The following is a 25,181-nucleotide window of genomic DNA, read 5'->3' as shown; positions in this document are numbered from 1 at the left end:
TCAAAAGGTAGGTACAGGAACTCCACAAACAGAACCTAGAGTTTACCAATCAAAAAGTAGGTACAGGAACTCCATAAACAGAACCTAGAGTTTACCAATCAAAAGGTAGGTACAGGAACTCTACAAACAGTACCTAGAGTTTACCAATCAAAAGGTAGGTACAGGAACTCTACAAACATTACGTAGAGTTTACCAATCAAAAGGTAGGTACAGGAACTCTACAAACATTACATAGAGTTTACCAATCAAAAGGTAGGTACAGGAACTCTACAAACGGTACCTAGAGTTTACCAATCAAAAGGTAGGTACAGGAACTCTACAAACATTACCTAGAGTTTACCAATCAAAAGATAGGTACAGGAACTCTACAAACATTACCTAGAGTTTACCAATCAAAAGGTAGGTACAGGAACTCTACAAACAGTACCTAGAGTTTACCAATCAAAAGGTAGGTACAGGAACTCTACAAACAGTACCTAGAGTTTACCAATCAAAAGGTAGGTACAGGAACTCTACAAACATTACCTAGAGTTTACCAATCAAAAGGTAGGTACAGGAACTCTACAAACATTACATAGAGTTTACCAATCAAAAGGTAGGTACAGGAACTCTACAAACAGTACCTAGAGTTTACCAATCAAAAGGTAGGTACAGGAACTCTACAAACATTACCTAGAGTTTACCAATCAAAAGGTAGGTACAGGAACTCTACAAACGGTACCTAGAGTTTACCAATCAAAAGGTAGGTACAGGAACTCTACAAACATTACATAGAGTTTACCAATCAAAAGGTAGGTACAGGAACTCCACAAACAGTACCTAGAGTTTACCAATCAAAAGGTAGGTACAGGAACTCTACAAACATTACCTAGAGTTTACCAATCAAAAGGTAGGTACAGGAACTCTACAAACAGTATCTAGAGTTTACCAATCAAAAGGTAGGTACAGGAACTCTACAAACAGTACCTAGAGTTTACCAATCAAAAGGTAGGTACAGGAACTCTACAAACAGTACCTAGAGTTTACCAATCAAAAGGTAGGTACAGGAACTCTACAAACAGTACCTAGAGTTTACCAATCAAAAGGTAGGTACAGGAACTCTACAAACATTACCTAGAGTTTACCAATCAAAAGGTAGGTACAGGAACTCTACAAACGGTACCTAGAGTTTACCAATCAAAAGGTAGGTACAGGAACTCTACAAACATTACATAGAGTTTACCAATCAAAAGGTAGGTACAGGAACTCCACAAACAGTACCTAGAGTTTACCAATCAAAAGGTAGGTACAGGAACTCTACAAACATTACCTAGAGTTTACCAATCAAAAGGTAGGTACAGGAACTCTACAAACAGTATCTAGAGTTTACCAATCAAAAGGTAGGTACAGGAACTCTACAAACAGTACCTAGAGTTTACCAATCAAAAGGTAGGTACAGGAACTCTACAAACAGTACCTAGAGTTTACCAATCAAAAGGTAGGTACAGGAACTCTACAAACAGTACCTAGAGTTTACCAATCAAAAGGTAGGTACAGGAACTCTACAAACAGTATCTAGAGTTTACCAATCAAAAGGTAGGTACAGTAACTCTACAAACAGAACCTAGAGTTTACCAATCAAAAGGTAGGTACAGGAACTCTACAAACAGAACCTAGAGTTTACCAATCAAAAGGTAGGTACAGGAACTCTACAAACAGAACCTAGAGTTTACCAATCAAAAGGTAGGTACAGGAACTCTACAAACAGTACCTAGAGTTTACCAATCAAAAGGTAGGTACAGGAACTCTACAAACAGTACCTAGAGTTTACCAATCAAAAGGTAGGTACAGGAACTCTACAAACAGTACCTAGAGTTTACCAATCAAAAGGTAGGTACAGGAACTCTACATACAGTATCTAGAGTTTACCAATCAAAAGGTAGGTACAGGAACTCTACATACATAACATAGAGTTTACCAATCAAAAGGTAGGTACAGGAACTCTACAAACAGTACCTAGAGTTTACCAATCAAAAGGTAGGTACAGCAACTCTACATACATTACCTAGAGTTTACCAATCAAAAGGTAGGTACAGGAACTCCATAAACAGTACCTAGAGTTTACCAATCAAAAGGTAGGTACAGGAACTCCACAAACAGTACCTAGAGTTTACCAATCAAAAGGTAGGTACAGGAACTCCACAAACAGTACCTAGAGTTTACCAATCAAAAGGTAGGTACAGGAACTCTACATACAGTACCTAGAGTTTACCAATCAAAAGGTAGGTACAGGAACTCTACAAACATTACCTAGAGTTTACCAATCAAAAGGTAGGTACAGGAACTCTACAAACATTACCTAGAGTTTACCAATCAAAAGGTAGGTACAGGAACTCTACAAACAGTACCTAGAGTTTACCAATCAAAAGGTAGGTACAGGAACTCCATAAACAGTACCTAGAGTTTACCAATCAAAAGGTAGGTACAGGAACTCTACAAACAGTATCTAGAGTTTACCAATCAAAAGGTAGGTACAGGAACTCTACATACAGTACCTAGAGTTTACCAATCAAAAGGTAGGTACAGGAACTCTACAAACAGTACCTAGAGTTTACCAATCAAAAGGTAGGTACAGGAACTCTACATACAGTACCTAGAGTTTACCAATCAAAAGGTAGGTACAGGAACTCCACAAACAGTACCTAGAGTTTACCAATCAAAAGGTAGGTACAGGAACTCCACAAACAGTACCTAGAGTTTACCAATCAAAAGGTAGGTACAGGAACTCTACAAACAGTACCTAGAGTTTACCAATCAAAAGGTAGGTACAGGAACTCCATAAACAGTACCTAGAGTTTACCAATCAAAAGGTAGGTACAGGAACTCTACAAACAGTACCTAGAGTTTACCAATCAAAAGGTAGGTACAGGAACTCTACAAACAGTACCTAGAGTTTACCAATCAAAAGGTAGGTACAGGAACTCTACAAACAGTACCTAGAGTTTACCAATCAAAAGGTAGGTACAGGAACTCTACAAACAGTATCTAGAGTTTACCAATCAAAAGGTAGGTACAGGAACTCTACAAACAGTACCTAGAGTTTACCAATCAAAAGGTAGGTACAGGAACTCTACAAACAGTACCTAGAGTTTACCAATCAAAAGGTAGGTACAGGAACTCTACAAACAGTATCTAGAGTTTACCAATCAAAAGGTAGGTACAGGAACTCCACAAACAGTATCTAGAGTTTACCAATCAAAAGGTAGGTACAGGAACTCTACAAACAGTATCTAGAGTTTACCAATCAAAAGGTAGGTACAGGAACTCTACAAATATTACCTAGAGTTTACCAATCAAAAGGTAGGTACAGGAACTCTACAAACAGTATCTAGAGTTTACCAATCAAAAGGTAGGTACAGGAACTCTACAAATATTACCTAGAGTTTACCAATCAAAAGGTAGGTACAGGAACTCTACATACATTACCTAGAGTTTACCAATCAAAAGGTAGGTACAGGAACTCTACAAACAGTTCCTTGAGTTTACCAATCAAAAGGTAGGTACAGGAACTCCACAAAAACTACTTAGAAATTACCTATCAAAGATAGGGGTCTGCTTGCTGTTCCATATGTCCAACTTTTTATTTCAGTAATTCTACAAAGTAAAAACACCTATATTTTGAGATTCAATTTGAATTGTCATTGTGGATTGATATTTGCAATCTAATTAGAATTAGACTTGTAATTTCCACTCCTCTACAATACTCTACGATACACCACAATATAAGGTTTAACAATACCCCGTTGAAGGTCATCTTACTATGACCTTTTATCCTTCAAATACAAGCCAATGAAAACTGGTCAATGACGTCATTAGTCAACCAATGACAAAAGAGTCTTATATGAGCCTTCGTTTGCATCTCCTCAGTATTTACGACTCAATCCAGCCGTTGATTTGAAATCCATATCCGCAAAATTTCACAAACATTTCTGGTAGACTATCTTAATATGGCCGCTGTAATAAAAAAGTCCTTACATTGAAAGAAGAACAGAAAACGATTAAACAAAATCTCGCCGACAGGACGGATTGTGTTGCTGACTGGATTTCAGACAATTTTTTTTTCATGATGATGTTGCCGTCACTGTCTATCTCTCATATGATGAAGGAAAAACCATACGGACAGCACATGTTTGTTAAACTATAAATTCATTGAGGTTTTTCTCATTAAGCCAGAGTGTGCGAAGCCATATTGTTTACTGTTGTTTAATCGACTATCAGAATACCTCTGGAACATTGCGTAAGCATTTATACTTCCAAAGAATGAATTCGCACCAACAATTCATCAGCGGCGCAAAGGTCATGCTGAGATGACCTACAGGATATCGTTAGATCTTGTAATGCAGTGTATCAAAGAGTATTGTAGAGGAGTGGAATTTACAAGTCTAATTTTAATTATATTGGGGTTGATATTAATCTATTATTTTAAGTAACCTTAACCTCCTTTTCACACAGGGTCACGTGTTCCTAGATACCATGGATCCTGAGGAGTATTACGCCCAGGCACTCAATGGTCATCGTCCTGCACCTATCAAGGTAACACTGCTCGATCACAGTTATATTAATACTTTATTATCTAATAATGAACATTTTGGCAATGTTCGGTGTATTTTGATAATTTTTTTGTAATGTTACATTAGATATTTAAACTTTTTTTTGTTAATGATGTAAACATATATTGATATGGTCACATCAATTTGTATTTGCTATTGAAAATGGGAGAAAAAAATTATTTTCAAAGATTGGTTCATACACAATATCTCCAATGTTATAACATGATTGTATATATGGCCTTAGCATGCATGTGCTAAATGGGACAAGCGGATAGCAGCAGCCAAGAAACATTTTGACCACCAACATTACAAGGTAACAGGTCAATTGTGCTGCCTGTCCACCAGTGCTTCACCTGACCTTTGACCTCTAACCTGTGACCACCCCTCACCCACTACCGGAGGTCTTTCAAACACACGTATACACACACAATTTGTTGTGTTTTGCCATATTTTGATTCACATTGCTCAAAATCCCCCACAAACTGTAATTACTCACCATTTTATCTCTGAATGAATTTTGTGATTTCCCAGAATCCTATCTAATTTTTTCCTGTTATATTTTAAAATAATGCACAGAAAGTCTTTATGCCTCTGGTCCCTACTAAAACACTGTATGAGCTTGCTGTTTATGATAACTGATAGTTCCATGTGACACATGTGCCTGTTTCTAAATGAATGTACAAAATCACAAGTGTGCACATGTGTAGGTGTGCCAACAGATCACCTAATGATGCATGTTACAGAGTAGGTGTGGAGTTGTTGTATGCATGAGTCTTGTCAGTAGTTTAGTAAGGAACAGTCCCCAGAACACATTGTCTTTATTTAATTCTTTATCATACATTAATTGTTCAAAATTTCTTAATGATAAAGGTTGCGCTATCCATCTCTCTACTAAACAAAATGTTACTGTACTCCTCTCCATTGATCATCAATGTGATGAAACCTAGCAATAGATAGTTGTGTAGACAAAATTAAATAACCATCCAAATCCTTCTCTCCTCTCTACATAGGTGGCGCTGTCCTCCTTTCCACACAATACCATAGGTGGCGCTGTCCTCCCTTCCACACAATACCATAGATGGCGCTGTCTTCCCTTCCACACAATACCATAGATGGCGCTGTCTTCCCTTCCACACAATACCATAGGTGGCAATGTCCTCCCTTCCACACAATACCATTGATGGCGCTGCCTTCCCTTCCACACAATACCATAGGTGGCGATGTCCTCCCTTCCAAACAATACTATAGGTGGCGCTGTCTTCCCGTCCACACAATACCATAGGTGGCGCTGTCCTCCCTTCCACACAATACCATAGGTGGCGCTGTCTTCCCTTTCAAACAATACCATAGGTGGCACTGTCCATACCGTCCACACTAGGTGGTAGTATCAGTTCCGTTTTTATTAATAACAGACACCAGTATTAGTTCACATCTCATGACCTTGAAGCTCTAAAGAATGTTGAAGCATTTGTGTTTTCTTTATTTTATAATCTCCATGTAGATTGCAATATGTTGTACACTTTATCATTATATTATTTCTCTTTTTTTGACCTTGAGTTCCAATCAAGGTCAACAAACTGATTATACAAAAGGGTACCACATGATTTATTTCCAGCACTTTAACAGCAGTTTGTATGTTATATATATATGTGTAATAATTGATGCCATGATACAGATGTATACCTATTGTGTATGCAGGCTGTTGTGTTACAAGACATCGAGGATGTACGCCAGGTTTGTAACCTTTCTGTACAGAATGCAGCCTCAGCAGGCTGTAGGCAGTATATAAACTTAATGCTTATAACTATTAATGAGTACCCAGCCAGCCATGTGACAAAGTGGACCTTAAACCAAGCCCCTCCCTCTGAACACCTCTACCCACTAGCCAGGGTAAACTCTACGTAAACTAAGCTGACCCTTTCGGGGCTACCATAACTCATACCCCATATACCCAATGTTCCAAGCCACAATAGCTAACCAGGAACTTCCAATTAATTTTAATTTCCTAGTCAACCAAATATGGAACTGGATTTCAGCTGATTTTGTAAATCCCATAATAAATATGTGAATTACTTTTCCAAGAGTGTTAAGACTGAATTTTCTGTTTACTAGTTTTAAGTAATAAGGTTAGCTAATTTGGCTCCAAACACCAGTACCCATTTATCAACTTAACATGTAGCTGTGGTGGTAATGATACCCAGAATGTTTCCATTTGTAGATGAAATGAAGTACAATTAGATTAGAAATATTGAAAATCACTTGATGGTATATACATTTTAAACACTAAAACAGTAAATCACCCATCAGGCAGTATTTATGGTACATCAAAGTTTTTGGAATTCAGAAATGAGTTTTATACCAATTTTAAGATTTTGTTTCATCCTGTGAGTCATTGGTACAGTACTGTTTGTACAGAGAGTGATTTCCAATACAGTACTAACATTTGTATTGTAGACTTAAACATTTGTATTGTAGACTTAATACAGTAAAACATTCTTATAACAATGTCCCATGTTATATCGTCCTGGAATAAAACAGATTCTTACACGATTGTTGAGGTAGATATCTTACCCTATAACAAAACATTAAGTGTTGTAGAAATTGTTATAAGAATGTTTTCCTGGATGTAATAAATATATAGCCAAGAGAAAAGTTACTAATGGTATGATTTCTTAGATTCCTGAAGTCATAATTTTTATAGTGAAAACAGTGTGGGGACCACTACAGGTTCTAAATTGCCATTGTACATTACCAAACAAAATTCTGGAAATGATTATAAGAAATGTCCAGTGACAGATCACGCTGACTTGTTCAGCCATTGGAGACATAATTCTCCTGGAAACAAACAATCTGTTTTTTCTTGTACACGCTTTTGTTTCTGCTGATCAAATAGAATTTTCATTTCTGAAATATCATAAGGAAACAAAAAGGTTTTAAAATCTCGCAGCATATTATGTTGTATTTGACACCTTCAGGTCTGGATTTAGATTGACTAAGAACTAGTGAGGGTATGACTAGGAGGGCGTGACTATAGACTAGTGAGGGTGTGACTATAGACTAGTGAGGGTGTGACTATAGACTAGTGAGGGCGTGACTATAGACTAGTGAGTGTGTGACTATGGACTAGTGAGGGCATGACTATAGACTAGTGAGGGTGTGACTATAGACTAGGAGGGCGTGACTATAGACTAGTGAGGGTGTGACTATAGACTAGTGAGGGTGTGACTATAGACTAGTGAGGGTGTGACTATAGACTAGGAGGGCGTGACTATAGACTAGTGAGGGTGTGACTATAGACTAGTGAGGGCGTGACTATAGACTAGTGAGGGCATGACTATAGACTAGTGAGGGCATGACTATAGACTAGGAGGGCGTGACTATAGACTAGTGAGGGTGTGACTATAGACTAGTGAGGGCGTGACTATAGACTAGTGAGTGTGTGACTATGGACTAGTGAGTGTGTGACTATGGACTAGTGAGGGCATGACTATAGACTAGTGAGGGTGTGACTATAGACTAGTGAGGGCATGACTATAGACTAGTGAGGGCGTGACTATAGACTAGTGAGGGCGTGACTATAGACTAGTGAGGGCGTGACTATAGACTAGTGAGGACGTGACTATAGACTAGTGAGGGCGTGACTATAGACAAGTGAGGGCGTGACTATTGACTAGTGAGGGCGTGACTATAGACTAGTGAGGGCGTGACTATAGACTGAGGGCGTGACTGTAGACTAGTGAGGGTGTGACTATAGACTAGTGAGGGCGTGACTATAGACTAGTGAGGGCGTGACTATAGACTAGTGAGGGCGTGACTATAGACTAGTGAGGGCGTGACTATAGACTAGTGAGGGCGTGACTATAGACTAGTGAGGGCGTGACTATAGACTAGTGAGGGCGTGCCTATAGACTAGTGAGGGCGTGACTGTAGACCAGTGAGGGCGTGACAAATCTAACAGATTGTAAGGTGTCAGATAGGACCAGCTGTCAGATAAACATGGTATCCATCAGGGGTAAAGTTTGGTCTAACTGATTTGTGATGCTGTAACCGGGGTGATGGTTCTGTGTTTTATGTGTTAGTCGGTTACCAGGAGTTGTGTTAATGGTTGGTATTGAATGGCTTCTGGAGACTTGCCTATTAACATCGGGGTGGAGCATTCTACAATTATATTTAGAATTAAAATCTACATGTCACTTATACAAGTTTAATATTTCATAATTATCTTGATTCATCATTCCTTCAGCACCTTGCTTCCATGAATGCACTAGATTTTGTTAGCTCCAATCATCAAAGTCTTTGATTTCTTGTATTTTAAGATAATATCACATTGTGCAAGTGTCAAATGGAAAATAGACAAAGTGTTTAAAAGATTCGAGTGATAAAATCAGATTTTATGTATAGCCAGAATTAATAAGAGTAGATTGAGATTTTGTGTAGAATCTAGAAGACTAGATCTATGGATTCTCGTTTTAATAGCTACAGTAATAAAGTAGAATCTGTATTCAGTAATTTTTGTCTTACTATAATTGAATTAATTATCAAAAACAAAACTCTTCAACTCTTCACATTTGAATGAGGATAATTTGGTATAATTTGTAGTTACTGAGTAGGTATAATTTGTAGTTACTGAGTAGGTATAATTTGTAGTTACCGAGTAGGTATAATTTGTAGTTACTGAGTAGGTATAATTTGTTGTTACTGAGTAGAAATTTGTTTACCGTTATACTCTGGTTATCTACATGTAGATTTTCCCCCTCATTACTGACAACATCTAATTCCAGAAGTATCATCCCTCACGATGTTTGACAAGCTACGATGAACTGAAATGAACATGTATACAATGGATGATATTAGTTATAATTATGCCCTACAATTTGCTGCAGGTATCCACTGCTGCCCTGAGGGATCCATTGTTGTCCCAGGGGAGACAACGCAGCGCCGAGGACCGGACAATCCTTCGCTGTATCACAGGTTATAATTACACAGACAAGGACCTAGAACAAGTCAAGTTACCTCCCCTGCCCCTTGTGCCACTTGGTCGTCATGGGACAGACAGCCTCAAGTGGCTAGAAATGCCACTTCACAATATAGAGAGTACACCTCGATTGGCCAGCAGGTACAAAATAATCTCTGTTCATTATTTGTCAAAGATCCTGTGCTATGCACCTCCTTAAATAATTACATGATCCTTAAATTTATATGAAATTAAAATTTGTGAATTGCGCTTGTAGGCGTAGGATGCGAGGCACATTCAACACAAGTAACTTGGACTACAATACCTGGGAGAAGACACCCCAGGACAACCATCAACGCTACATGGAAATGCAGATACAGAGGAAACGTATCTTCCAAGAAACTCCACCTTTTGGAAAGTCCAAAAAGAATGTGCGCATAATACCTCCCAATCCTCCATCCCCAGAGCTACAGCGTGAACATACTGAGCCACACCTTCTGTTAGAACCACACCCTCCAGTACAACCATGTCCACATGTGACGGCACCTCCAGAAACAATGGCAGTCAAAGCTGTACAATTCACTGACAATGTACCAACGGCCGTGGAGTCCTCATAATGTTGTGTGGTATAGTTACTATTACTTGTTCTAGTTTTTACTGTTGAAAGCATTTGTTGTATAAACTTTTCCCAGACGATCACAATGGAAATATACAAACAAGGTGGTCTGTTGGTATATCTGTTTCTGGTATCCAGTGCTAGCACCACATAAAGACTTGAAATTCCAATACCTTAGTGCTCATTTTGTTTTTAGACATTGAATCTATCTCCTGATAAAGCAATAGATGAAGGTCTTAAGATGTCTCTAGCCTCAAAGTGACAATGCATTTTATGTCTGAATAATCTTGTTAAGCTTATTTGCTTTATTAAGAAAACTTTTTTCAGATTTATTTAGCCTTTGCCAGTTCTTAAAATGAAAAAATCAACAAATTTTGAAAATTTCTGAAAATCAAAAATATAGATAAATAAAAAGTTTATCCTATTGCTTTAAAACTCGTTTGAGTTACGAGGTAGTTGTAGTTTAGACAGCCAAAGGCTGTATGTTTAGATTAGTGACCACAATCGGTGGACTAAATGTGTTGAGTTAGTTAGCACGGTGCTATGTACTAGTCATTACTTAACTCAACTTCCGACCACCGTCATATCTTCGGACTTGTCCGATCACCGCCTTACACCTGTGTCCATCCTATTGGACACCACTCCTGTGTCCATCCCCTTGGACACTACTTCTGTCCATCCTCTTGGACTCCACTTCTGTCTATCCTCTTGGACATCACTTCTGTCCATTGTTTTGGACACCACTCCTGTGTCCATCCTCTTGGACACTTATTTTGTTTGTCTCATTTACTGCTTTATGTTTTCAATCTAACCAACATCTAAAAAAACACGGAAACCCACTCAAAGTTGTTTTTATCATGCATGTTAAATTTAAACTAATGATTTTTTTTGTGATTTAGAAATATATATTTATAAAAATATTGATTACTCTGCAAGATTTCCTCATCCAGATGGATGAACCTACACCATATATCTCACTTTAGCTTGTTCATTTGTTGTTTTGCTTTTAAATTTTAAGTTATTAAAGTATATATAGTTTACATTTTAACCATAGTCACACATTTGCTCACGTGTTATGATAGCAGTTAAACAACATCATACTGTGTTGGGGACTGTGTAGTTATAGTGACAATATATAACTATCATGTCAGAAATGTCGTTGTAAACATCTTGTCAATACATGTAGAGTCAGTAGCCAGTGGTGTAACGGAAGTAGACCAATGGTAAGATTTACCTAAACCTGTGAATATTGTACCGAGTATCTGGTAATGTGCCTTAAAACAACATTAATACAACCTGGACTTACAGACATTATGCAGTCTAGATCTAATTAATCATCGTACATGGATTAGGATTTATCTGAGCTTGACCTTAGCATCAAGAGACACCAAGATATTGTTTTCCTTGATTTAACCATCAATTGGTGCATAATAAAGTTTCAGTAATATAAATATAAATATTTCAGGTTTTAATTTTATACAATGTATTCATGTGAAGTATCCTATTGTAGCTGAGTAATTGTTAAGGTTTTTAAATTCTATGTTTCTTTTTTTTTTCATTCTGCGATATCTGATTTATGCTGAATGTGTGTATTTCTGACTTCTATAGGGTGACCTTGATGTTATTGTACAAGGTGATTTAATTAATTTGTTATTTCTTTTTGCCCTGATGAATCTCGCTGTGTGACAGTATTGCCTTACATAACAGCTTCTCTTTCTAGAATTGTGACTATAGGTATATTGTGGATGATCCTTGTATGTACACAGTACCACGGGTACTGATGGTCGGGGGACCAGTTGCTGTGGAATTGTTGTCAATGTTAGAAATCTATGCATTGCCGTTATTGATATCTGTGATACTTTAATGTTGACTAGCTTGTTGCTGGTCAGTAATTTATGGTAAATAAAGGAGTACCATTTGTGATTTTGTCTAGTTTGTTTTGATTTTTAACAGACAAATAATTATGCCATCCAAAATCTGATAATATCCATCTCTCCATCCGCCCATCTGTCCATCTCTTCTAAATCTGATAATATCCATCTCTCCATCCGCCCATCTGCCCATCTGTCCATCTCTTCTAAATCTGATAATGTCCATCTCTCCATCCGTCCATCTGTCCATCTGTCCATCTGTCCATCTCTTCTAAATCTTACATATAACTTGTGTACGAGTCATTGGACACACATAAAATGGTGATATCAGCACATGATGTGATGGATCTTAATGTAGTTATGGGCCTTTATTTATCTTCAGTTCAAAACATACAGCCTGCTTTGAAACATGAGTAAAGGAAGGCAATCCCTATATATTTGGTTAATAGCGAAAAATGGTTGAAAATAAAAATTTAATGTTAACATTAACTACAAATCAGCTTAAGTTTTCATTTATGTCATTTATATATCATGAAGTTGCATACAAATTTATGGTTCAAAGCATTTTGTATAATGCTACTCTAAGTAACACCAGCTTAAGGAGAAAATTTTGTATGTTTTCCCGAATGTCTTCCCTGAATCTCGAGACAGTTTGACCATTAATCAGATGACCAGACATTTCAGTACACACTGATAAAGAATGTATCGGACATGATGAACCCTAATATCTAGGGGAGATAACTGTATATTGGGGTATACCTCAATGTCTCCTTCACACAACACAAACAGCATTAGGACAAATTCTTCATTTAGAAATAAAACAGGTTTATTAGATTTTTTGATCCCTTTACAAAAGTGTGTAAAGCAAATCATATTTATACAAAAATAGTGTTCAATTGCATAATTACAATAAAAATAGCCACATATTCCTACTCTGTATAACACATACGTCCATGTTTCCGATACACATGAGTACTAATCAAACTTTTAAAAACATTCATTATTTAGAGGATGTTATGTGACTGTAACACCCCAGATTGGCCTGAGATACCAAGGCCAATGGTCCAAGGGGTTCAGAGTTCAGGGTCAATTTGTGCCATACCAGCCATATTACATGATGTCAATGTTGGGTTTTATTGTATACATTCAAAAACACCATGGCACAGGATGTGAACTGATATTACCCAGTAATTGTTTGAAACTCTTGCAGGCAATATTGATATTTGGGATAGAATTTGTAATGTAAGGAATTTGTGTGATAAATTCAGCAAGTTTAATTATACTGTACCTTGTACACCACATACACCTTTAGGTTTAAATGGGTAAGTACATTCAGAATAATAGTATTTTTTTGTAGACAGTAATATGTTCCATTAAGTCAATATTGATTCAGGTCTATGTTTTTAATTTTGATATTTATGATGCTAAACTTCATTTCATAACTCGTGTAACTTGGAAGCTATTTGTTTTCGAGGGAAACACTTTTGAGTGAGTTTTTGTTTTCGGACATCCTTTTTTTTTTTTTTTTTTTGAGTTTTCAAAATGTCCACAGTGAAAAAGACTTCTGGTACATGATTATTTTCAGAGGGATTGAATAGGTATAGAATACAGAAATCAAATTCTGTTATAAGTTATTACCATCAGACGCCGTGCACATCAATAACAAACTGACAATTAAAAACACTTGCAAAGTACTTCACTTACATACACAAAAAATATGTATCATTCCAGTGACTCTCTGAATACCATACAATCATTCCAGAAACTCTCTGACTACCATACAATCATTCCAGAAACTCGCCGACTACTATACAAACTAGCTATGATTGTCAGACATAGTATGATAATACAAAAATTTGGACTATGTCCAGCATTAGTTCATTCATGACAAGGGACTTGATTGACAGGAGTTGGGGAACAGTTGCTCTATGGAGGAAGAGCACCTTGGTAACAGTGAACTAGGAAAACCCAGAATTCTCCCTCTCTGGAGTTAGTTACTGGTGTAATGCCTACATGACTAAATGTTTGCTGACTATAGTCAGTACTTGTCAGCTCATCATTAGAGAACATTCAAGAATAAATATTAAATCATTTCATCAAGTATATTATATCAATAGATAATTAATCATAACACATAATTGTCATTCTCAACCAACAAAACCTAACATAACACACATGATATCTAAACAAAATAGAAATATACAAAAGACTTCTGAAAAATATATCAATATATGAAGCAAATGTTTACATAAGGAAATCATAGAACGATAATATCGGTCATCATGTAAAACATGGCCTCCACACAACACACCCTTTAATGAACCATGTAAAGTTTCAGTGGTTAGGTTTTCTTGTTTACAATGCCTATTGTTAAAACATTCAATCATGATAACGAGGAGACATACAAATGTAGCTGTCAATATCCCACACACCCTGCCAGAGAAATGGAAACCACTTCATACCAAAATACACCACTAAACCATAGTAGAGACAGATGCACAGACTTACTGGAGCACAATCAAATACCCCCTACAGACACATTTTTGGTATTGGAAGATTATTGGAGGGAGGTAATTTGTCAACTGGTAAAAGTTTTTGACGATTTCACATACGTAGCTGAATCAAAACAATTTTTACTGGATGTTTGGTGTAATTTTAGATGTTTCATTGATTTCACTACCAAACACACCAAGGGCCATGATTCTGTATGTGACCCAGAAGAGGATGGACAAAGGGCCATAACTCTGTATGTGACCAGAGTAGGATGGACAAAATGCCATAACCCTGTATGTGACCCAGAAGAGGATGGACAAAGGGCCATAACTCTGTGTGTGACTCAGAAGAAGATGGACAAAGGGCCATAACTCTGTATGTGACCAGAATAGGATGGATAAAATGTTGTAACCCTGTATGTGACCCAGAAGAAGATGGACAAAGGGCCATAACTCTGTTTGTGACCAGAATAGGATGGACAAAATGTCGTAACCCAGTATGTGACTCAGAAGAAGGTCAACCAGATCTCGATCCTTTGATGTGCTTTGCACATAACCTAGGATGTGATAGGTGTAAGAATTGATATATCAAGAAATTGTGTTTTCTTCAACAGAAAACCATTTACTCCCGAATGGCTCAGAGAAAAAAAACCAAAACAACTGTTAGTGTAGTTTATAAATCTTAATAAAGAATTTAAAACAAAAATAAAAATCAAGAGTTATTGTGAGACGAATGATTCTGTGTCCCTTGTTACAAAATGGAAGCTTCTCATGTCTATGGCCATGTAGTAGGAGTCACAGTTGGAGTTACCCAGTGAGAAGAGTGTGGGCTGAAACTCATTATGTGACCCAGAAGGCGATGGACAAAGGGCCATAACTCTGTACATGACCCGAAAGGGGATGGTCAAAGTGCTAAATCTTGCAATAAATAGCGAGCCTGATAGAATCAGCATCTGTTGCCACTTTAGTCCTTCAAATTATCTTGTACGTTTTTATTCATATTCCTTTTTTTTTCAACATGCATATTCAATTCAAAGACACCAATGGGGCTGATTGAATATTTTTGAAAAACATGGAAAGTTTAGTTATCATCTGCAAAGTGTTCCGAATTAAACTATTTTGTTATGAACAAGTCACTTCCAATGTACACTATCCATGTTTTCGTTTCTTTTTTATCATAAGTATAAGGGGAAGTCTTGTGAATGCTGATTTCAGAATATAAATAAACAACATGAAGACAATATTTGTTACTTGTCCCGTCGGACAAGTGTTTTGATACTTTCACTTGTCCGACAGCAATTTAGTCTGATACCGGACAAGCGGACAAGCCTTAATGTCGACCCCTGACTCATATGCTAAAATATTGCATATGCAGATGAAAATTCCCTAAAGACGTACATGTGATGGCTATCAGCTCAGCTATCACAAAATTGTGAGCAAATTCATTAAGCCAAATCCTGCAAAGTAAAAAGATCACATGAAACTAATAAATACCTTAAGCAGACAGTCATTATTTTTGGCAATATCTAAATATATGTATTTCCACTGCTTTTACAAGTTCTGTAATAATCCACGTCAAAATTATAATCAAGTACCTAAAAAACTTACAAAATTCTACTTTTTGTTAGGAACTTAAAAAAGGAAAAAGTAAGATATCAGAGTCGGAGTGGCCTAAACAGGCAGGTTAAATAATGCAAGAGAATACAGTTGTACCTGTTCAAAACTCATCACAAACAAGCAAATATTAGAACAATCAAATAATAAGTAAATTGTTTTCTAACTAAACAACTGATATTACAGCTTTCTGATCTTGACTAAATAAAATTAAAAAGAAGAAAGAGTAAAATACCCTGACTAGGTTGTCTAAACAAAACCTGGAAATACTGATCATCAAAATATACACAATCACAGATTATCAGCAGGGATAGCTGAAGTCATGAAGGTCACTGTGTCCTTGAGTGTCCTCTGTTACATACATCCATGTGCGTTACCAAGGTCATTACATTTTCTATGGTATCAGTTGAGGTTAGCTCCTGATCAATTCCGCTGGACGAACAAGATCAGTAAAACGAGAATCATAGTCTGGCCAGAAGTCTGGGAACAGTTTGGCTGAGCCAGGGACAAACGGTTCCATCAGCTGTCTGTTCATCAAGGCAAATCTGTAAAACGTTTAAAACACACAGTTTATTCTACATTTATAATGTTTACATCTGAGTAGGCTTTTAACATTACTTAACTTTTGGTGATCCACAATGGAAACATGTACTGTTTTGGGGCCTATACTATGGTGTCTGCTTAATGATACAATAATCACCAAGGAACTATGTACTGTTTTGGGGCCTATATTATGGTGCCTGCTTAATGATACAATAATCACCAAGGAACTATGTACTGTTTTGGGGCCTATATTATGGTGCCTGCTTAATGATACAATAATCACCAAGGAACTATGTACTGTTTTGGGGCCTATATTATGGTGTCTGCTTAATGATACAATAATCACGAAGGACCTATGTACTGTTTTGGGGCTTACATGATGTTGTCTGTTTTGTGATACAATGAACAGAAAAACAAAGTTTTAACACTTTGAAAAGTAACAATATAGTTTTGTTTTCACGATTTTTCATCAAAAAGAAGAACAATTTTTTCCATTATTTATTCTGCTCCCCAGTGACACTAAGATCAAGTGACTTTTAAAGGATCTCAATAAGTCACTAATGACTTAGGATCAGGTGATCGACTTTTAAAGGATCACAGTAAGTCACTCAAGACTTAGGATAAGGTGATGTACTTTTAAGGAAACTAAATTATCAGTTCTGCATCAGAAACTCCACTATCTCAACCAGTGTTTTTGAAATACACACTGGACTTGGTGATAGCCTATGTAACTTACTTGTTGCCTGTGACACGGAGTAGGAAGTTCCAGTAGGCTGGTCGCAGATTGTGAGGCTCAACAACTGCCTATAATGACATGTAATATGGGTTTATGTAATACTGTATAACATATACAAACTGTATAATAATATATCCCTTCTGTTTCTGTTAGATACGACCTATATGAAACTTTAAATTTCTTTTAAAATCGCAGGTAAATTGTAGACAGGCCAAGCAATTTACTCCAAAATAATGTGCATATTCATTCACAATGATACTTTGATGTATGAACATTATACATGATGGAGCGATCAATGGCACTAGCATTGCTACCTGTTACAACTACAGCTGAGATTATTATCGTGATTGATAGTAGGAGGCTGCGACTGACAGCAAAACTGAGTGACAGAGACCACAATAAGTCTTGAAATCAGTCCCAGATCATGACTAGTCACAAAATAACCTACAACTGATTGTGTGATAGATTTTGTCCAGTTCTTGTTGATCACACGACAGTGTGTACCACACGTCACACAATTAACTACGACCAGAATCATGGTCGATCATGGCTTGTAATTGCAAAACGAGATTGCAATAAACATAAAGTAGTGTGGTATCTCGGGAGAATTTACCACCAATTGGACAATCAAGTAATTGTACAAGTACAATCAATGATTGCGAAAGCTCTGACCGGCGGCAGGAATCACACTATGCATTCATTTTTTATGTATGTATAAGCATGTCATTTTGAAATTATACGTCACATAATATCGCTCCTAGACCTCTAATGGATGTATAAACCAAATAAGAAGGGTATGGACTTACAAGCTTTTCAAAACTAACCCCCAAAATCTTTAAAGTGAGTTTTAAAGTGTGCCAAAAAGATTTAGTCCACAAAAAGGGAAAATGCAATAAAAATCACAATGTTTTTCAGCATGATTTTGCTATAACATCACTTCTAGACTTCTAATAAATGTATAAACCAAATTAGAAGGGTGTGAGGTGTATACTTTTGGACTTACAAGCTTTCCAAAAACTTTAATGTGGGGTGGGACGCGGACGCCGATGCGGATGCCGGGGGTACAGCATTAGCTCACAGTTACTTGTAATGTGTTATACTGGGCAGTATTAAATAGATTTCTGTTTACAAAACTGTTACCAACCCTATCTAATGATACTTACAGTATGAAAGACAAAGGCAGTGGAAATGGAATATATTATAATATCAGCACATCTTATATAAGGCACCAAATTCTTCTCAATTCCTTTAAAGTACAGCACCTGAGAAACAAGATCATAATAATATTGTCTATAACATAATGATCTAGTCAGCAAAAACCATCTCCTGTATTAATTCAGTCACATTTCAAACATGTTTATTGTATATGTACTGTCCAAAATGATTGGATAATTCTGAGATAGAAGCTATTCAGTTCAAACACACTCTCCCTAACACAATTTTAAATCAATTAAGTTTGCTTCCCTAAATATGACATGTATTGTGGGACAACATCCATACCTTATCATGCCACTTGTTAACCATAGGGATTTAAGGAATTTCAGTCACATTGTACTGTATGTCGGACTTTATTGATCTATTTCAGTTTTATATATATACATGTATATCAATGTAAAAATGACAAAATGTAGGGTTACCTCTGCAAGTTTAAAAGCAGTGTAGAGGGAAAGAGTGACGCTCTTGTACCACAACATGGACCAGCCCGCCAGGAATCCCGCCAGTAGACCATGCAATTCACTGTCACTGTTACGGGCACGTCGTAAACAGCAGTTTACAGCCTGTTAATAGATACAGCAAAATACAGCAATAACAACTTCTGATTTTAAACTGGACTGACTCATTCTGTACACTATCCATTTTTCTATGTTATATCTCCTTATATCACATCCAGTTATGTCCCATAACATCACATCTTAATCTCCTTATATCACATCCAGTTATGTCCCCTAACATCACATTTTAATCTCCTTATATCACATCCAGTTATGTCCCCTAACATCAGATCTTATTACTCCTTATATCACATCCAGTTATGTCACCAAACATCACATTTTGATCTCCTTATATCACATCCAGTTATGTCACCTAACATCAGATCTTAATCTCCTTATATCACATCCAGTTATGTCACCTAACATCATATCTTATCTCCTTATATCACATCCAGTTATGTCACCTAACATCAGATCTTAATCTCCTTATATCACATCCAGTTATGTCCCCTAACATCACATCTTAATCTCCTTATATCACATCCAGTTATGACCCCTAAAATCAGATCTCATTACTCCTTATATCACTTTCCCCTTGTATTAGATCCAACACTTTCCCCTTGTATTAGATCCCATACTTTCCCCTTGTATTAGATCCCACACTTTCCCCTTGTATTAGATCCCACACTTTCCCCTTGTATTAGATCCCACACTTTTTTTCCTTGTATTAGATCCCACACTTTCCCCTTGTATTAGATCCCACACTTTCCCCTTGTATTAGATCCCATACTTTCCCCTTGTATTAGATCCCACACTTTCCCCTTGTATTAGATCCCACATTTCCCCTCGTATTAGATCCCACACTTTCCCCTTGTATTAGATCCCACACTTTCCCCTCGTATTAGATCCCACACTTTCCCCTTGTATTAGATCCCACACTTTCCCCTTGTATTAGATCCCACACTTTCCCCTTGTATTAGATCCCACATTTCCCCTCGTATTAGATCCCACACTTTCCCCTTGTATTAGATCCCACACTTTCCCCTCGTATTAGATCCCACACTTTCCCCTTGTATTAGATCCCACACTTTCCCCTTGTATTAGATCCCACACTTTCCCCTCGTATTAGATCCCATACTTTCCCTTGTATTAGATCCCACACTTTCCCCTTGTATTAGATCCCACACTTTCCCCTTGTATTAGATCCCACACCTTCACTTGTATCAGATCCCACACTTTCCCCTTGTATTAGATCCCACACTTTCCCCTTATATTAGATCCCACACTTTCCCCTTGTATTAGATCCCACACTTTCCCCTTGTATTAGATCCCACACTTTCCCCTTGTATTAGATCCCACACTTTCCCCTTGTATTAGATCCCACACTTTCCCCTTGTATAAGATCCCACACTTTCCCCTTGTATTAGATCCCACACTTTCCCCTCGTATTAGATCCCACACTTTCCCCTTGTATAAGATCCCACACTTTCCCCTTGTATTAGATCCCACACTTTTCCCTCGTATTAGATCCCACACTTTCCCCTTGTATTAGATCCCACACTTTCACTTGTATCAGATCCCACACTTTCACCTTGTATTAGATCCCACACTTTCCCCTTGTATTAGATCCCACACTTTCCCCTTGTATTAGACCCCACACTTTCCCCTTGTATTAGATCCCACATTTCACCCTTGTATTAGATCCCACACTTTCCCCTTGTATTAGATCCCACACTTTCCCCTTGTATTAGATCCCACACTTTCCCCGTGTATTAGATCCCACACTTTCCCCTCGTATTAGATCCCACACTTTCCCCTTGTATTAGATCCCACACTTTCCCCTTGTATTAGATCCCACACTTTCCCCTTGTATTAGATCCCACACTTCACCCTTGTATTAGATCCCACACTTTCCCCTTGTATTAGATCCCACACTTTCCCCTTGTATTAGATCCCACACTTTCCCCTTGTATTAGATCCCACACTTTCCCCTCGTATTAGATCCCACACTTTCCCCTTGTATAAGATTCCACACTTTCCCCTTGTATTAGATCCCACACTTCCCCTTGTATTAGATCCCATACTTTCCCCTTGTATTAGATTCCACACTTTCCCCTTGTATTAGATCCCACACTTTCCCCTTGTATTAGATCCCACACATTCCCCTTGTATTAGATCCCACACTTTCCCCTTGTATTAGATCCCACACTTTCCCCTTGTATTAGATCCCACACTTTCCCCTTGTATTAGATCCCACATTTCACCCTTGTATTAGATCCCACACTTTCCCCTTGTATTAGACCCCACACTTTCCCCTTGTATTAGATCCCACACTTTCCCCTTGTATTAGATCCCATACTTTCCCCTTGTATTAGATCCCATACTTTCCCCTTGTATAAGATCCCACACTTTCCCCTTGTATAAGATCCCACACTTTCCCCTTGTATAAGATCCCACACTTTCCCCTTGTATTAGATCCCACACTTTCCCCTTGTATTAGATCCCACACTTTCCACTTGTATTAGACCCCACACTTTCCCCTTGTATTAGACCCCACACTTTCCCCTTGTATTAGATCCCACACTTTCCCCTTGTATTAGATCCCACACTTTCCCTTTGTAATAGATCCCACACTTTCCCCTCGTATTAGATCCCACACTTTCCCCTTGTATTAGATCCCACACTTTCCCCTTGTATTAGATCCCACACTTTCCCCTTGTATTAGATCCCACACATTCCCCTTGTATACGATCCCACACTTTCCCCTTGTATTAGATCCCATACTTTCCCCTTGTATTAGATCCCACACTTCCCCCTTGTATTAGATCCCACACTTCACCCTTGTATTAGATCCCACACTTTCCCCTTGTATTAGATCCCACACTTTCCCCTTGTATTAGATCCCACACTTTCCCCTCGTATTAGATCCCACACTTTCCCCTTGTATAAGATTCCACACTTTCCCCTTGTATTAGATCCCACACTTCCCCTTGTATTAGATCCCACACTTTACCCTTGTATTAGACCCCACACTTTCCCCTTGTATTAGATCCCACACATTTCCCTTGTATACGATCCCACACTTTCCCCTTGTATACGATCCCACACTTTCCCCTTGTATTAGATCCCACACTTTCCCCTTGTATTAGATCCCACACATTCCCCTTGTATAAGATTCCACACTTTCCCCTTGTATTAGATCCCACATTTCCCCTTGTATTAGATCCCACACTTTCCCCTTGTATTAGATCCCACACTTTCCCCTTGTATTAGATCCCACACATTCCCCTTGTATACGATCCCACACTTTACCCTTGTATTAGATCCCACACTTCACCCTTTTATACGATCCCACACTTTCCCCTTGTATTAGATCCCACACTTCACCCTTGTATTAGATCCCACACTTTCCCCTTGTATAAGATCCCACACTTTCCCCTTGTATTAGATCCCACACTTTCCCCTTGTATTAGATCCCACACTTTCCCCTCGTATTAGATCCCACACTTTCCCCTTGTATAAGATTCCACACTTTCCCCTTGTATTAGATCCCACACTTCCCCTTGTATTAGATCCCACACTTTACCCTTGTATTAGACCCCACACTTTCCCCTTGTATACGATTCCACACATTCGCCTTGTATACGATCCCACACTTTCCCCTTGTATTAGATCCCACACTTTTCCCTTGTATTAGATCCCACACATTCGCCTTGTATTAGATCCCACACTTTCCCCTTGTATTAGATCCCACACTTTCCCCTTGTATTAGATCCCACACTTCCCCCTTGTATTAGATCCCACACTTTCCCCTTGTATACGATCCCACACTTTCCCCTTGTATTAGATCCCACACTTTCCCCTCGTATTAGATCCCACACTTTCCCCTTGTATTAGATCCCACACTTTCCCCTTGTATTAGACCCCACACTTTCCCCTTGTATTAGATCCCACATTTCACCCTTGTATTAGATCCCACACTTTCCCCTTGTATTAGACCCCACACTTTCCCCTTGTATTAGATCCCACACTTTCCCCTTGTATTAGATCCCATACTTTCCCCTTGTATTAGATCCCACACTTTCCCCTTGTATTAGATCCCACACTTTCCCCTTGTATACGATCCCACACTTTCCCCTTGTATTAGATCCCACACTTTCCCCTCGTATTAGATCCCACACTTTCCCCTTGTATTAGATCCCACACTTTCCCCTTGTATTAGACCCCACACTTTCCCCTTGTATTAGATCCCACATTTCACCCTTGTATTAGATCCCACACTTTCCCCTTGTATTAGACCCCACACTTTCCCCTTGTATTAGATCCCACACTTTCCCCTTGTATTAGATCCCATACTTTCCCCTTGTATTAGATCCCATACTTTCCCCTTGTATAAGATCCCACACTTTCCCCTTGTATAAGATCCCACACTTTCCCCTTGTATAAGATCCCACACTTTCCCCTTGTATTAGATCCCACACTTTCCCCTTGTATTAGATCCCACACTTTCCCCTTGTATTAGATCCCACACTTTCCCCTTGTATTAGATCCCACACTTTCCTCTTGTATTGGATCCGATACTTTCCCCTTGTATTAGATCCCACACTTTCCCCTTGTATTATATCCCATATTTTCCACTTGTATTAGACCCCACACTTTCCCCTTGTATTAGATCCCACACTTTCCTCTTGTATTGGATCCGATACTTTCCCCTTGTATTAGATCCCACACTTTCCCCTTGTATTAGATCCCACACATTCCCCTTGTAATAGATCCCACACTTTCCCCTTGTATTAGATCCCACACTTTCCCCTTGTATTAGATCCCACACTTTCACTTGTATCAGATCCCACACTTTCCCCTTGTATTAGATCCCATACTTTCCCTTGTATTAGATCCCACACTTTCCCCTTGTATTAGATCCCACACTTTCCCCTTGTATTAGATCCCACACTTTCCCCTTGTATTAGATCCCATATTTTCCACTTGTATTAGATCCCACACTTCACCCTTGTATTAGATCCCACACTTTCCCCTTGTATTAGATCCCACACTTTCCCCTTGTATTAGATCCCACACTTTCCCCTTGTAATAGATCCCACACTTTCCCCTTGTATTAGATCCCACACTTTCCCCTTGTATTAGATCCCACACTTTCACTTGTATCAGATCCCACACTTTCCCCTTGTATTAGATCCCATACTTTCCCTTGTATTAGATCCCACACTTTCCCCTTGTATTAGATCCCACACTTTCCCCTTGTATTAGATCCCACACTTTCCCCTTGTATTAGATCCCACATTTCACCCTTGTATTAGATCCCACACTTTCCCCTTGTATTAGATCCCACACTTTCCCCTTGTATTAGATCCCACACTTTCCCCTTGTATTAGATCCCACACTTCCCCTTGTATTAGATCCCACACTTTACCCTTGTATTAGACCCCACACTTTCCCCTTGTATACGATCCCACACATTCGCCTTGTATACGATCCCACACATTCCCCTTGTATTAGATCCCACACTTTCCCCTTGTATTAGATCCCACACTTTCCCCTTGTATTAGACCCCACACTTTCCCCTTGTATTAGATCCCACATTTCACCCTTGTATTAGATCCCACACTTTCCCCTTGTATTAGACCCCACACTTTCCCCTTGTATTAGATCCCACACTTTCCCCTTGTATTAGATCCCATACTTTCCCCTTGTATTAGATCCCATACTTTCCCCTTGTATAAGATCCCACACATTCCCCTTGTATAAGATCCCACACTTTCCCCTTGTATAAGATCCCACACTTTCCCCTTGTATTAGATCCCACACTTTCCCCTTGTATTAGATCCGACACTTTCCCCTTGTATTAGACCCCACACTTTCCTCTTGTATTGGATCCGATACTTTCCCCTTGTATTAGATCCCACACTTTCCCCTTGTATTAGATCCCACACTTTCCCCTTGTATTAGACCCCACACTTTCCCCTTGTATTAGACCCCACACTTTCCCCTTGTATTAGATCCCACACTTTCCCCTTGTATTAGATACCACACTTT

At 38.3% G+C, this 25,181-nt stretch overlaps 2 protein-coding genes across 13 annotated transcripts in view; one reads left to right on the top strand and one right to left on the bottom strand.

The window, feature by feature from the left end:
- Positions 1-12,083, top strand: part of LOC117327973 (protein FAM228B-like) — a 36,611-nt gene extending 24,528 nt beyond the window's left edge. For 6 of the 10 annotated variants that reach the window (XM_033885243.1, XM_033885244.1, XM_033885246.1 and 3 more), the window contains 5 exons: positions 4,492-4,572; positions 4,834-4,902; positions 6,288-6,323; positions 9,473-9,705; positions 9,821-12,083. In XM_033885243.1, the coding sequence (XP_033741134.1) occupies positions 4,492-4,572; positions 4,834-4,902; positions 6,288-6,323; positions 9,473-9,705; positions 9,821-10,160 (759 nt within the window). In that variant the 3' untranslated portion in view covers positions 10,161-12,083. The remainder of the gene's footprint in view (positions 1-4,491; positions 4,573-4,833; positions 4,903-6,287; positions 6,324-9,472; positions 9,706-9,820) is intronic. The other 4 variants (XM_033885252.1, XM_033885251.1, XM_033885250.1 and 1 more) reach the window with 3 other exon arrangements.
- Positions 12,084-13,529: 1,446 nt separating this feature from the next.
- The window catches only part of LOC117327972 (transmembrane protein 135-like), a 227,312-nt gene continuing 215,660 nt past the window's right edge, over positions 13,530-25,181 (bottom strand). For all 3 annotated transcript variants that reach the window (XM_033885239.1, XM_033885242.1, XM_033885240.1), the window contains 4 exons: positions 19,053-19,193; positions 18,579-18,677; positions 17,416-17,483; positions 13,530-16,681 (listed from right to left, as the gene is read on the bottom strand). In XM_033885239.1, the coding sequence (XP_033741130.1) occupies positions 16,549-16,681; positions 17,416-17,483; positions 18,579-18,677; positions 19,053-19,193 (441 nt within the window). In that variant the 3' untranslated portion in view covers positions 13,530-16,548. The remainder of the gene's footprint in view (positions 16,682-17,415; positions 17,484-18,578; positions 18,678-19,052; positions 19,194-25,181) is intronic.

Source organism: Pecten maximus, chromosome 5 (genome assembly GCF_902652985.1).
Source record: "Pecten maximus chromosome 5, xPecMax1.1, whole genome shotgun sequence".
In the NCBI taxonomy this organism is placed as follows: Eukaryota; Metazoa; Mollusca; class Bivalvia; order Pectinida; family Pectinidae; genus Pecten; species Pecten maximus.
Note: the sequence above shows the minus strand (reverse complement) of the source record. Positions and strands in the feature narration are given on the sequence as shown.